Below are 12,687 nucleotides of genomic sequence, written 5' to 3'. Positions count from 1 at the left end.
GAGCGACAAAACTGTGATCTATTTTCGTTCCTTGTAATTTAAGTTACTGGAAGAAGTGCCTCTATTCCGTGAACCCGTAAATAACCCGTGTTAAATGAGGTGTAATATACCCCAATCCTGTTACAATTTTGTAAGCCGCCTTAGAGCCAAGACTTGCTAATTGTTTTATTTGCATGTTCTCTTTTCAAGTTTCAAACGCGACGTTTATAAGGTTTGTAAGACTTGCTCTGGTTTACTCAACGTTTTTCAGTTTCGAAAACGAACCAATATCCCCCCTCCCGCACATCTTCTTTTAAACAAAAACCCCCAGAACGTTATGCAACCCCCCCCCCCCGTTTAACGAGCAGGTGCAATTACATAATAAATCATTGTTAAATTTGGCACGTGCGCTTAGGGGGGCATCGACTTCGCTGGGGGTGGGGGGGGGGGGGGGGGGGGGGAGGTGGATACAACCGGCAAAGAAAAGATCCCAAAACTTTTATTTGATTACCTTATGTGAAAAATTCAATTCTGGGGTAATCGTTTGAATGACCCAATAAGCAGCACGAAAAGTTCTTGAAAGTTCTTGATTTCTATCAATGACCGCGGAACCCGTCTCGCTTTAGGTTCGCTTTTACTTCTCACTTTCGAAACTAATCAAACGGTCTTATCTTCGCGTCTACATTAAATTTCTGGCCAACATGGCGACCACATACACGTAACCATTCTCACAGACACAAATTTTGTGTTCAAATTCTTAGAACAGCCCTCAAATCACAGTCTGAAACAGACCTGAAGATCCGAATGAAAGCGTTTAGACAACCTTCATACAAGTCTAAATAGTGTGATATAATTGCTAATGAACCTTTGAAAGTACCACCACCAACAGAGACCGGTTCCATGTCGCGTTGTTTGCTTAGCCCCTGAGCGGGAAGAACCTTGTGTTCTATTGAAATTAGCCGACAACAGGTTGAGCCGAAAAAGTAAAAAATGCGAAATTTAGTGGACTGCTTAATTCTGATTGGTCGACGAACCTGATTCGTTAAAGCATCCCTAATTCGTCGAATCATTGATATCGGTTTGGGGTTGAGTTGTTGGTTTAAATTCTTCTTTAATTGTCGGCTAAACGACCGTCGGTCAATTTAATGATCGCTAGAGCCATGTTGGTGTCTTCCCAATGACTTTTCGTGTCGTGGGAAGAACAGAACCCACAATGATTCTGTTTAAGAAAGATTACGAAGTTGCGTGTGGTAAATACCCTTAACTTGAGTAAAAATAAGTACATGAAAATAGTTTCATACCTCAGCAGACGCGTGGTATTATAACGCTAACCAACCAACTTCTGTACATGTCATTGTGACGTGAAGAAATATGAATTTATAACTAAGTGTGACTAGTTATAAGTGTGACTGGGTTCCAATACTTTGCGTAAACTCGGACAATAACTCTTATGAATTGATATAAACTGTAAAGCTATAAATCATAACTTAAGGGCACTTTGTGCCCGTTGCCACCTCTGAGCTTGTAAGAATAACAAGATTGTCCGGGTGTCTTTTCCGCATTCCCTGTTTCAAAAGGAAAACTATACATTATTTACGTATGTATCAATACGTATGTAAGTGTGTGAAACAATATGGTCGAGTAATTTGATGTCCGATTGTTTTTTGAACCCTTTGGCTTCGCGTAAACAACCTCACTGTTTACAATTTTCTGTGCGGCTTAGAATGTGTCTTTATGCCGGCGTGTTTTGGAATTTTTCTCAGTAGTAAACAAGTAACGTTTATAATTAATGTTCCTACCAGTCAGACTTTGAGGTGTTTGCTTGTAATGGCCGCAATGTTTCATTCAAATAACTCAAACCAAATGTGGTTTATTGCGATCCCATTAAGAAGTTGATCACACCTGGGCTTAATTGGGTCTGCGCTTCTTCAGTACATGTGACAGTGTGATAATAACTCACTCACGTTTTCTGCTCCTATTGAATTAGCCTTTACGTTTCGGCACCCAAACACCGTAAACTCAAGAACTGGTCAAGGGAATCTAACAGTTTCGAAACTGATCCGATCTAAATCCGGACAGGGCTAATTTAATCCAGAACCCAAGTACAAAAGTGCCAGCCACTCAGCTAGCAATCAGAACCTCAAATCAAATATCAACTTCCCTAACATACACACCAGTCACAGTATAAGTTAATAAGTTATAAGAGAGAGTATCCTGTTTATAACTGGCCTTTGTTTACCTAAACCAAATAACCGAGTGTTAATTCACAAACCGCTCTTTCGCCTCTTTATCACTTATCAAATGGTCGTTTACTCGCTCAAATTGCTTTATACCACCCAACGATTTTGTCTTGTACCCGAACTATATTGCACCCATAAATATATTACAGAAGTGAGCAAAAATAAACTTATCAATTGTAACAATATTCCGATATATTGATACTTGAAAGGTACCCAGGTTGAGGTGTCATCCGGAAGTGACCTCTGATCAGACCAAGTCCAACGCACACGGTGTGTTCCCAGACCAAAATTACAGGGTCTGGGATTTGGTTCCAGCGCACAATAGTATGATCAGAGGTCACTTCGGTCTGGGGATGGTATGATCAGAGGTCACTTCGGTCTGGGGATGGTATGATCAGAGGTCACTTCGGTCTGGGGATGGTATGATCAGAAGTCACTTCAGGATGGGAATGGTCTGATCAGAGGCGGATTCAAGCGCACAATAGTCTGATCAGAGACCATTTCGAGCGGAATTTTTTTTTGATTTTTTGTTGTTTTTTACAGAAAGATGTCGGCTCTATCAAGAGGCGACAAAAAGCAGCATTCTGATCACGGACACATCTAGAGTCTGATGTCTTTGATCAGAACCAAAGGGGTCCAACTGATTGAACATGTCAGTCCCCTTACAAGGAAACATTGTTTAACTGTAGAATACGACGTTTTTTATTGAAAACTGTCTAAAGTTATCCATTGAGTTGAAAATATGCACTAATGTATACTAAATAATTTTTTACTCAGCAGTTGGGTTATCTTTTCTTTAGCAATAATACTTTTAGAATGGTCTTTTTTTAGATGAATATAATAATGCAAACATCATTTTGTATGAAATGAATATATTATAACAAAATTCGTGCTGTGAGGTGATTTCGAGCGCACAATAGTCTGATCAGGAGTAACTTTTGAGCGCACAATAGGCTGATCAGAAGTGATTTTGAGCGCACAATCGTCTGGACAATGGTCTGGGTTTGAACTGGGCCATGGTCGCACAATCGTCTGGACAATGGTCTGATTATGGTCTGATCAGAGGTCCTTTCCGTCTGGGAAGGTCTGATCAGAGACAGTTTCGAGCGCACTTAGAGCGCACACGATGTTTCGAGCGCACTTTAGTCTGATCAGAGGATACTTTGGTCTGGTAGGGTCTGATCAGAGGTAACTTTCGTCTGGCACGGTCTGATCAGGGGTCACTTCCGGATGGCACCTCAACCTGGGTAGAGCTTAAGATTTAATTAAACCTTAAAATTGATCTTTCGTTGGAACTTTTCAAATCTCATCCTATGAGTTCATTACACCTTAATTTGGGCTCAATTTTACTGACCATAACCGATTATTTAACCATTGATTAGATCGGGGTTTAATTTCACGTAAATAACTGCTCTCAATCATAAAAATAAACAATTGCCTTTTATCTGAATTTTGCACACAAACTTGGCGATCAATTGAGACAACTTATCTGCAGTAATTTTGACTTTTTGCGTGGTTAGTGTGCGCAGTGCGTGTGTGTGATCAACTATGCTGTGCTGCCCGTTCTCGTGTGAACAAGTGCACGTGAGCGGATGTTGTCGGGGTCATTTGAGGAAACACGTGCACCCCCACAACCATCACCATCACTACACCAAGTCCAGACATCTCGGTCACCACCACAATATATCGGTGAGTCAGCTATCGAAACGTGTCACTGCATGTGCACTTGCGGCGAAAACGTTTCTCTATCTCCACAAAAATTAATGATAGTGTACGTAATGCCCCCAGGTAACTTTCTGCACGCTAAATGAAGTTAAGGTAATTTTAACCTTAACTGAGTTAAGGTAAACCGTTGATAAGGTAAAGTTAAGGTAAAGTTTACCTTAACTTGAGTTAATGTAAAAATTAACGTTAAATTTTAAGATAAAAATTAAATTGTGGTAACTTACGCCGAGTTAAGGTAATACAAGGTAATTTTTTATCAGAACTTTAATTATCTATCTGAACTTTAGTTTTACTCTGAAATTTATTCGTACAAAAAGATAAAAAGATCTTGCAAAAAATGAAACACTCGACAGACACCAACGCAAGATATAGATCTTGTTATTACGCGGCCAGCACCGCATTCCATGACGATTACACCCTCGACAAGTTTAATATTCAGTGAATTTTTTGGATCAGTTTTCTTTGAATCGGCCAATTTCATGGAATCTAAATCTCGAACGGAATGGTTTTCTTCAGTAGTTTTATCCAGTAGATGCAGTGCAAAAAGGCAAGCTATGTGATTTTTTTATCAGAAGACCTTAATATGTTGTTAAAATTGATGGACCGAGAAAGCACTATATTCTCTTGAATTCCAATATATACTTCAGTTTTAAAGTTTAATTCTCTCAAAAACGAAAAAAGTTTCTAATTGCTTTAACATTTACTGGGCGCACCAGTTCGCAAAAGGCAATTTAAAAATAAAAAGGGAGGCTCGTTAATGTGCGTTTGCACATGATGTTCCGACCCGAGCTCAAAGACACTTTTGACTTAATTGTCAACCAAATGAAGAGATAATCAAAAATGTTTGAGTTGTAAAAAAAATGTTACACCCAGAACACTAATTGAATTGCATAATGCCATGCCTAATTACAGCGCTCACAAGATCTGCCATTAAGCAGACTAAGAGAAAGAAAACAACAAAGTAAGCAAAAACAAAAATCTAACAGCAAAAACTCGTCAATGCAAGCAGATAAAACCTTCAATTCACAATTTTACTTTTCTTAACTACACAGCGGATGAGACGTTTCCTTAATGAGACCAGGTAACAAGTCGACAAGGAGAAGAAATTATGACGCAAAATTCAAAAATCATTCAACATTTTTATACCAAATAAATTCAAACGTCTTAGAAACATTTAGCTTAAGTTGTTACGAAACGGATGGAATCTCTCTTTGGTTAGACCACGCCTTAGAACCGGACAAAACATGCAGAAAAACTCAAACAAAAATTACAAACATTTTGCGATAACAAAAATTATTGAAGCCATAAAAATCATTAGCTTTTATCTGAGAATTGTTTTTTTTAATTCAATTTTTATTTACAGTAATTCAGCTGAAATTATACTGAAAAACTAAATAAGTCCACTCAGGCCTCATTCGAAAATCATTGGCATCGATTACTTGAATGTTCTAAAAAGACGAGAGAAAGAAACACAAAATTTGACCACTCACAATACTTTTGTGATAACGCATATTGTCCAACATACAAAACATCAGTTACGACATAATATCAATAGACACGCTAAATTTTGAGTTTCAAGGAATTGGATGGGACATTTCATTGACGAGAATAAGTTACAAGTTGACGAAACGAAGAACGAAAACTGAAAACTTTAAAAAAACTCTTTGAAAACGAATGATATCATAAACTTTCAGATTTTTTGCTATAAACTGAATGTATTGAGTAACATCATTCATACAATCCTCCATTAGAGATTTATGAGACGTGTCAGCATTTTACGACTACATAAAGAATTAAAAAAACAGCAAATCCAAAAAAGGAGAGAAAATTGTCGAAGCCATTTAAAAAAGAACTTTTCAATAAAAACTATTCTATTTTCAATTAATTTGGTAGCAGCAATACGATTCTTTGTTTTTTAAGCAATGTGACTTGAACAAATCAAGAAATATGAACAAATATATTAAAACCAAGAAAATTTTTAGAAAACCCGTAAAATCAACGACATTAAAATCATTGTCCTGTAACGGAAGTCAATAAATACGCTTAGTTATGCCTCGATGCGAAGACGATGATTTCTTTTATTCATAAGTTATCACTAAGACATCACGATTATTCTTATGACTATAAAAAGCACAATTACAGACAGAAAACAAAAATTCAGTTCAAAAGTGGGAGAAGAAAGTGTCGAAGCCATTTAATCCATAACTTTTTCTCTGAAAACTTTATCTATTATCCATTGAACGTCTTCTCTAAGCCAATGGAAACTATCAATATTTCTGATAATATTTCAAAAGGAAACAAAATTATGAAAAGTATCCAAAAATTAAAAAAAAAACATTTTGAGAACTCGTGGCATCAAAGTCATAAAAGCAATATTGAGAAAATTAAACCGCTAGCCAGATTAATTTTGGCTGCTGTAGAAAGGAAGTGGGTTCAGTCCGCAATGAGAAGCAGGTTTTTTTTTATCGCCTTCCGTCTATTAGGAACACAATATTGATTAACTTTGTAGCGTGAAAGGTACGCTACAAAGTAGCGTACTTTTCAATTAATTTGTTTATTGAAATGATTTTGAAAAAACAAAGCGCTTAAGATGAACAAAATCATGCCAAATATCCCGTATTCACACAAATTTTTAAACCTCAATGCCTCCTAGAAAGAAACATAAACTAAAAAATCTTTTTCATTTCGAATTCTACGCTGGTCGAGTGTGCTTTTTAATAATGGCACTCACTTTTCTTTACGATGAATGTATCGAGCAGCCAAAACTGGCTGAACAAAAAACCCATTTGAGTATATAGTCCCCCATAATTTGGGATCGGAACAATGATTTTTGGGTTTTGTCGCTTGCATGCTACACTGACTAATTAGGACTACCTATTGATTGTAGAATTTTATAGAACAAGATCTAATATGATATCTCCTTATGACTTTAGTTTAGGAGGATCTGATATCATCTCATACGATGAAGTTCTGGTAGTATCTTCTCATGCTTGACATAATAAAATACCGCTTGCCAAGATGTTATCAAGATACGTTAAAACATCCTACAATACTTCCACTTTCCTTAATTTCCATCATATGAGGTCTGATAAGACTTGATTGTCTTTTCCTTAGTTCAATGATATTGAGACCGGATAATGTATTCATGCGCTTCTGAATAAACCATTATTGAAAATTTAAAATTTGAAGGACAAGAAAAACACTGCAATTCTCAATCTTCAATATATGGAATATAATTATAAATTTTAAACCAACTTTTTTAACGTTCATTTCCAACTTGTCTTTCTTCTCTACAAATATGCAGAAAACTTTTAGTTTATTAATAAAGCCTGCGGTAGAAACTTGAATTTTTGTTTGTAACAAATCTTGGAGGTTTAAATTGTAAAACTTGCTTTTTGATGATAGGAGATTGGAACACCTGCCGATATTGCGGGGATGCCGTAAATTGTTGCAATAAGTAGATTGTTGCGTAGGCTAAAAATATTTGCAATCTTGGCAAATATGAAATTTGGCATATCTAAAGATCAAAAGAAATTTAGTCGCGTACAATGAGATGCGACAGAAATTTTGTGTCATCTCATAAAGAGAATTTTTATTTCGTAGGATCCGATAAAAAAATTATCACTGTGTAAAATTTGACACTGATCTCATTAGATCTGATGAGAATCAACCATTGACTTAAAGTGGAATTTTTTTTCATTCGTTTGTCAGATAGAAAAAATATTTCGAATAATATTTGCTGTCTTGATATGATGTTTCATATGTTTCGTTTTGGTTTACGTTCGGATTAAAAATTTTTATAAAACAGTTATATAGAGTTTTTGAAATGAAAAACTTGGGCATTTAGATGAGTAAAAACATTTTTACATTTAAAACGTGTTCACACAAAACTTTAATTCTCGATAACGCCTCGAAAAAGACGCAATTCATTAAAATCTTTTTAGTTTCGAATTCTACGCTAGAAGAGCTTTTTAATGATGCCACTCACCTTTCTCTACGATGAATAAATATATCGACCGGCCAAAATTGATTGAACAAAAAAATTAGTATATAGTAGAGCAAGATCTGATACGATGTCTCTTTATGATTTTTATCTGATATCATCTCACACGATGAAATATTTTTAGCATCTTATCATGCTTGACATAATAAAACGCCGCTTGCCAAGATTTTATCAATTAACATACGGTAACACATCATACAAGAATTACACTTTCCTTAATTTCCATCATGTGAGGTCTGATAAGACTTTGTTGTCTTTCCTTTAGTTTAATGATATTGAGACCGGATAATGTATTCATGCGCTTCTGAAGAAACCATTATTCAAAATGTTTTAAAATTTGAAGGACTAGAAAAACACTCTGCATTGCTCAATGTTTTAGATATGGAATATAATTATAAATTTTAAACCAACTTTTTTAACGTTCATTTCCAACTTGTATTTGATCTCTACAAATATGCAGAAAACTTTCGGTTTATTTATAAAGCCTGCGGAGGAAAATTGTTTTGTTCTTTTTAACAAATCTTGGAAGTTTTAATTGTAAAACTTGCTTCATTATGATAGATTGGAACACTTGTAAAAAGTAGATTGTTGCGTAGTCTACAATTAATTTTCATTTTGGCATATCTAATGGTTAGATCAAAAGATCTTTAGTCGCGTACAGTGAGATGCTACAGAAATTTTATGTATAATATTATAAAGAGACTTTTCATCTCGTAGGATCCGATGAAATATTGATCACTGTGTAAAATTTGACAATGATCTCATTAGATCTGATGAGAATCAACCATTGTCTGCAAGTGGAAGTTTCTTTGTTCGTTTGCCAGGTCGAGAAAAAGAAAGAAACGAACAAACAAAAGCTAATGTTTTAAACGAACAACCAATATTGCATATAAGTAAACGAATGAAACTTTTATTTGATTTTGTTGAGAACGTCGGAAAACTTTTAAACGCTTACCCGGACTTGATTCTCAGAGATTTTCAGCGCAACCAGAACATTTCAATAGTAAAAAAACTTAATTCAGTTCTGGAACATTGTATCTTCAGAACATTTTAAGTTTCTTTATGTGCAGTATTTCTATTATGAATTTATTGAGGTCATAGAGTTAGCCCAGACTAAATTAGTCCTGTATAGCCTGAAAATTACGAACACCCCAAAATTAAGTCTGAGCAGAATAAAGTCATCGCTTTGTAGCTTATAACTGGTAATTACTATAGTATTATACACACAATTTATACTTGAGTTAGTTGGTAGACAATTACCACAAAGCCTATTTAGCTTGGTGTTTACGAATTGCTACGCAAAGTACCCACGCGAAAGTTAGAATCGCATATAAAGCAAACCTTGTTGGCGGGAGTTAAGCAGAACATATTATTTTTCATGAAGCAAATTTCGCTCAAAAAACGGACTGACCATGGTAAATTGTGACATGAACAGAGTTCTGACCGTCCTAAAAAACGGAATATCTTTAGACAGATTCAGCGCTAATTTGCTCTGCCACCGACATCCGGGTTTGAAAATACGCTTGACGATCTACTTTCTGATTGGTAAAAGTTCCTCGACGTGAACAGTGAAGATCACGCACGAAACCCACCGGCACCAAAAGCTGCTAATACTGCTTGCCCTCAGCCGCTATAAGCGCGAAAATAGATTTCATCACTTTTTTCTATATGAGTCTGGCTTGCAGAGCTGCTAAATCATTAGTAAAAATTTTTGGATCGTAGGAATTTTGGTTACGCTGTTGTAACTTCAAAACCTTTTTCAAGTGCTTTTAAAACTTTTCAGGGGACTACTCCTTTAATTTTCTATAGTATATTTTAAGATTCAAAAATGTCTTTTAATTTTTTTTCTGGTTGAGCATCATATATTTCATTACAAGCGTGTACCTCCGAGTTGAATTCGGATGCTATTCTTTCTAGATTGACGGCCAAACTTTGTAATATTTCCGCATGATTAACTGCCGAATAGCACACAAAGAAACGAAAAAAGGCATAAACCAATAATGACTTTGAATATAATCAAAAAAGTTAATTAATAGCATAATTAATAGTTTCAGAGGAACTAAACTTTTCAGAGGACTACTCCTTTAATTTTCTATAGTATATTTTAAGATTCAAAAATGTCTTTTAATTTTTTTTCTGGTTGAGCATCATATATTTCATTACAAGCGTATACCTCCGAGTTGAATTCGGATGCTATTCTTTCTAGATTGACGGCCAAACTTTGTAATATTTCTGCATGATTAACTGCCGAATAGCACACAAAGAAACGAAAAAAAAGCATAAACCAAAAATGACTTTGAATATACTCAAAAAAGTTAATTAATAGCATAATTAATAGTTATGACGCGGAGGATATTTTCCATCGTTTCTAAAAAGTGTAATACATGATTGAAAAAAAAACGAAAAAAAGGGCAAAAAATCTATGGGATTAGTTTTGATATCAAATCGTAAAAATATTTGCAAAGAAATATAACCTGAACGTGTAATTCTATGCATCACGAACTAGCAAAAAAGAATGGTAAATTTTTTCGCGGTTTTCAAGTTGCATTAGTTTTATTCAAAAGAACTGTACAATTTTTACGTGATAGCTGTAATAAGGTAGTTTTCATTCTACGTATTTTTTCAATCTTTTCTTGATCTAGACGCAATTGTAGTGCAGACAATTTTTACGCAGAATGCGAGATGTTGCACCAATGAGAAACAAAGAAACAGTGAAAGCAGAACTCGAGCGGAACAAACTTTCTGGAATCTTGCAATATAAACATCGTCTTGCAAGATCATGCAAGATCAACATCTTCTCGCAAGATCTTACAATATTTGCATCCTCTTGCACAATCTTGCGAGATTAATATCCTTCTGCAAGAATTGTGCAAGATAGACGTTCTGTATAGGCTTCTTTCGAAGAAACTGGCCACGACTTACACACCAATTGAAAATGATTGAGTGTAATTTATAATTAAGCATAGTTCAATTTTACTGTTTATTAATATAAAAAAGGAAACCAGCAATAAAACTGAGTTCATTCCCCAAATATTTGGTAATACTCAAGTTGTTTGAATTTTTTTTTGTTTTTTGGACACTTTGAACGATTAGGTTTCAAAGTAGACCTCCTGGTTCAACACAACGGAGTTTTTATATTAGTCTGCTTCCGGGAAAAAAATCGTGGAAATTAGACCGCGGAATATAATTCCCACCCAATTTCAAGATAAAAAAGAACAACGAACTCAGACGGAAACGAACCTCCACTTGCCTCTTAAAGAGCTGCGCTTTTAACGCATTTGGCCATACCTCGAGGGCCATGCTCTTGAGTTCATTTTAACATGAGAGTTGTATCCGTGGCGCTTATTTCTACATTACTTTCTCAGTTCTTTTTTGAACAAACTTTTATTAAACGAACTCTTTTTTCACCTTTTAAGCGATTGATTTTGTTGATTCCGGTGTGTGGTGATTTTGATTTTGAAAATTGGTGTTACGATTTGAAGTTACGCCTATCTATCAAAGAAGCCATCCTCAAACTCAAATTTTGTGTATTGATAAGCTGCGGCTTGAGGGGAGGAAGCACGCACGAGTGCGCGCACTTTCGCATCAGCTACTTTCAGCTGCGTCGTCTGCGCATAATCTAAAATCTAATTGATAATTTTGATTGCACATGCATGTACTGTACTCTACATGTTATAATGGTCAATACAAAAAGCAATGTGAACAGCATTAAATGCGGGACTTGGCGATTTAATTTGGCAAAAATCTCAGCAGTACTACCAAAAAATCTCTGCTTTTCTGGTTTGTTCAAATCTATTTGCAAAGAATGAAAGTTAAAAGCTGTTATATTACTACGCTTTGAAAATGTTTTTCAACACTATCGCAGTTTGTTGTGTTATACAGTTTGCTCGATAGATCAATGAATTGTTAATTGATCGAGCCTTTTATTCTGATAAAAAGTAAGCCCTTTTCAAATTATTCTCGAATTTTTACTTCAAATAAACCAAACAATTTGACGCCAAAGTACCCAAGCCGATTTATAGTAGAAAATCAGTTGTTCAGGTGTTCAATTTTCAATTATGTCAGTTTTGCCCTGCTAAATTTTCCAAAAAAAATTGTTTTGATTTGGCCCTGATTAAGGCGGTTTTTAATGTCGACTTTCAAAAATTAGTGCCGGGTTTACTATCCAATTTATATGTTATAAGGAGATTGAAAGTTTGGACACAAAAATTGTCAACAGCTTGTTGTTATTTAGATGTTTCCACTTTCGACAGTGAAGTTACCTGAATAGCTTGGTTTTATAAATAGACTTATTTTATCGAAATAAGACACCGTAAAATTTGGCGTAAAACCTTTTCTTCGCAGTTTTTTAAAATATTATCAGTTTTTTTGTAAAACATTTATCTTCCATTAACATTACTTTTTTCTTCATTTTACTAATATTTCGACTTCCGCTTTTGAATTTTACCATCGTTTGAACTTGAACAGTAAAAAATTCCTTACAAACTAATGTGAGCATACTGTGGACTTTCTAAACTTGTTCGATGTTTTCACAAAACCTCAACTTATGATTAATCATTATTTTTTATTTCAGCCAACCGACCAATATCTTTTCCAGAGAAATACAAAAGTGGTTGTGTATGAACTCTCGGGAGAATTGGATTGATCCTTAAAGAGACAAACTTATCTGTTTGGTTTGTTAAAAAAATTGAGGCTAATGATTTTCATTTTTCAATTCTCTCAGATGCTTCACATCATATA

The 12,687-nt window shown here is 35.1% G+C and overlaps 1 protein-coding gene across 5 annotated transcripts in view; it reads left to right on the top strand.

Moving 5' to 3' along the window:
• The first annotated feature begins 1,896 nt into the window (after window positions 1-1,896).
• Window positions 1,897-12,687, top strand: part of LOC142344876 (uncharacterized) — a 187,936-nt gene continuing 177,145 nt past the window's right edge. The window contains exons 1-2 of one of the 5 annotated variants that reach the window (XM_075396915.1): window positions 1,897-2,436; window positions 3,471-3,908. In XM_075396915.1, coding sequence (XP_075253030.1) covers window positions 3,768-3,908 — 141 coding nt within the window. In that variant the 5' untranslated portion in view covers window positions 1,897-2,436; window positions 3,471-3,767. Of the gene's footprint in view, window positions 2,437-3,470; window positions 3,909-11,717; window positions 11,886-12,520; window positions 12,621-12,687 lie in introns of those variants that run through there. The other 4 variants (XM_075396914.1, XM_075396913.1, XM_075396916.1 and 1 more) reach the window with 4 other exon arrangements.

The sequence above is a fragment of the Convolutriloba macropyga genome, chromosome 8, assembly GCF_964194025.1.
Source record: "Convolutriloba macropyga chromosome 8, txConMacr16.3, whole genome shotgun sequence".
Classification (NCBI taxonomy): domain Eukaryota; kingdom Metazoa; phylum Xenacoelomorpha; order Acoela; family Convolutidae; genus Convolutriloba; species Convolutriloba macropyga.
The sequence above is the reverse complement of the archived record's forward strand: the minus strand, read 5'-3'. Positions and strand labels throughout refer to the sequence as shown.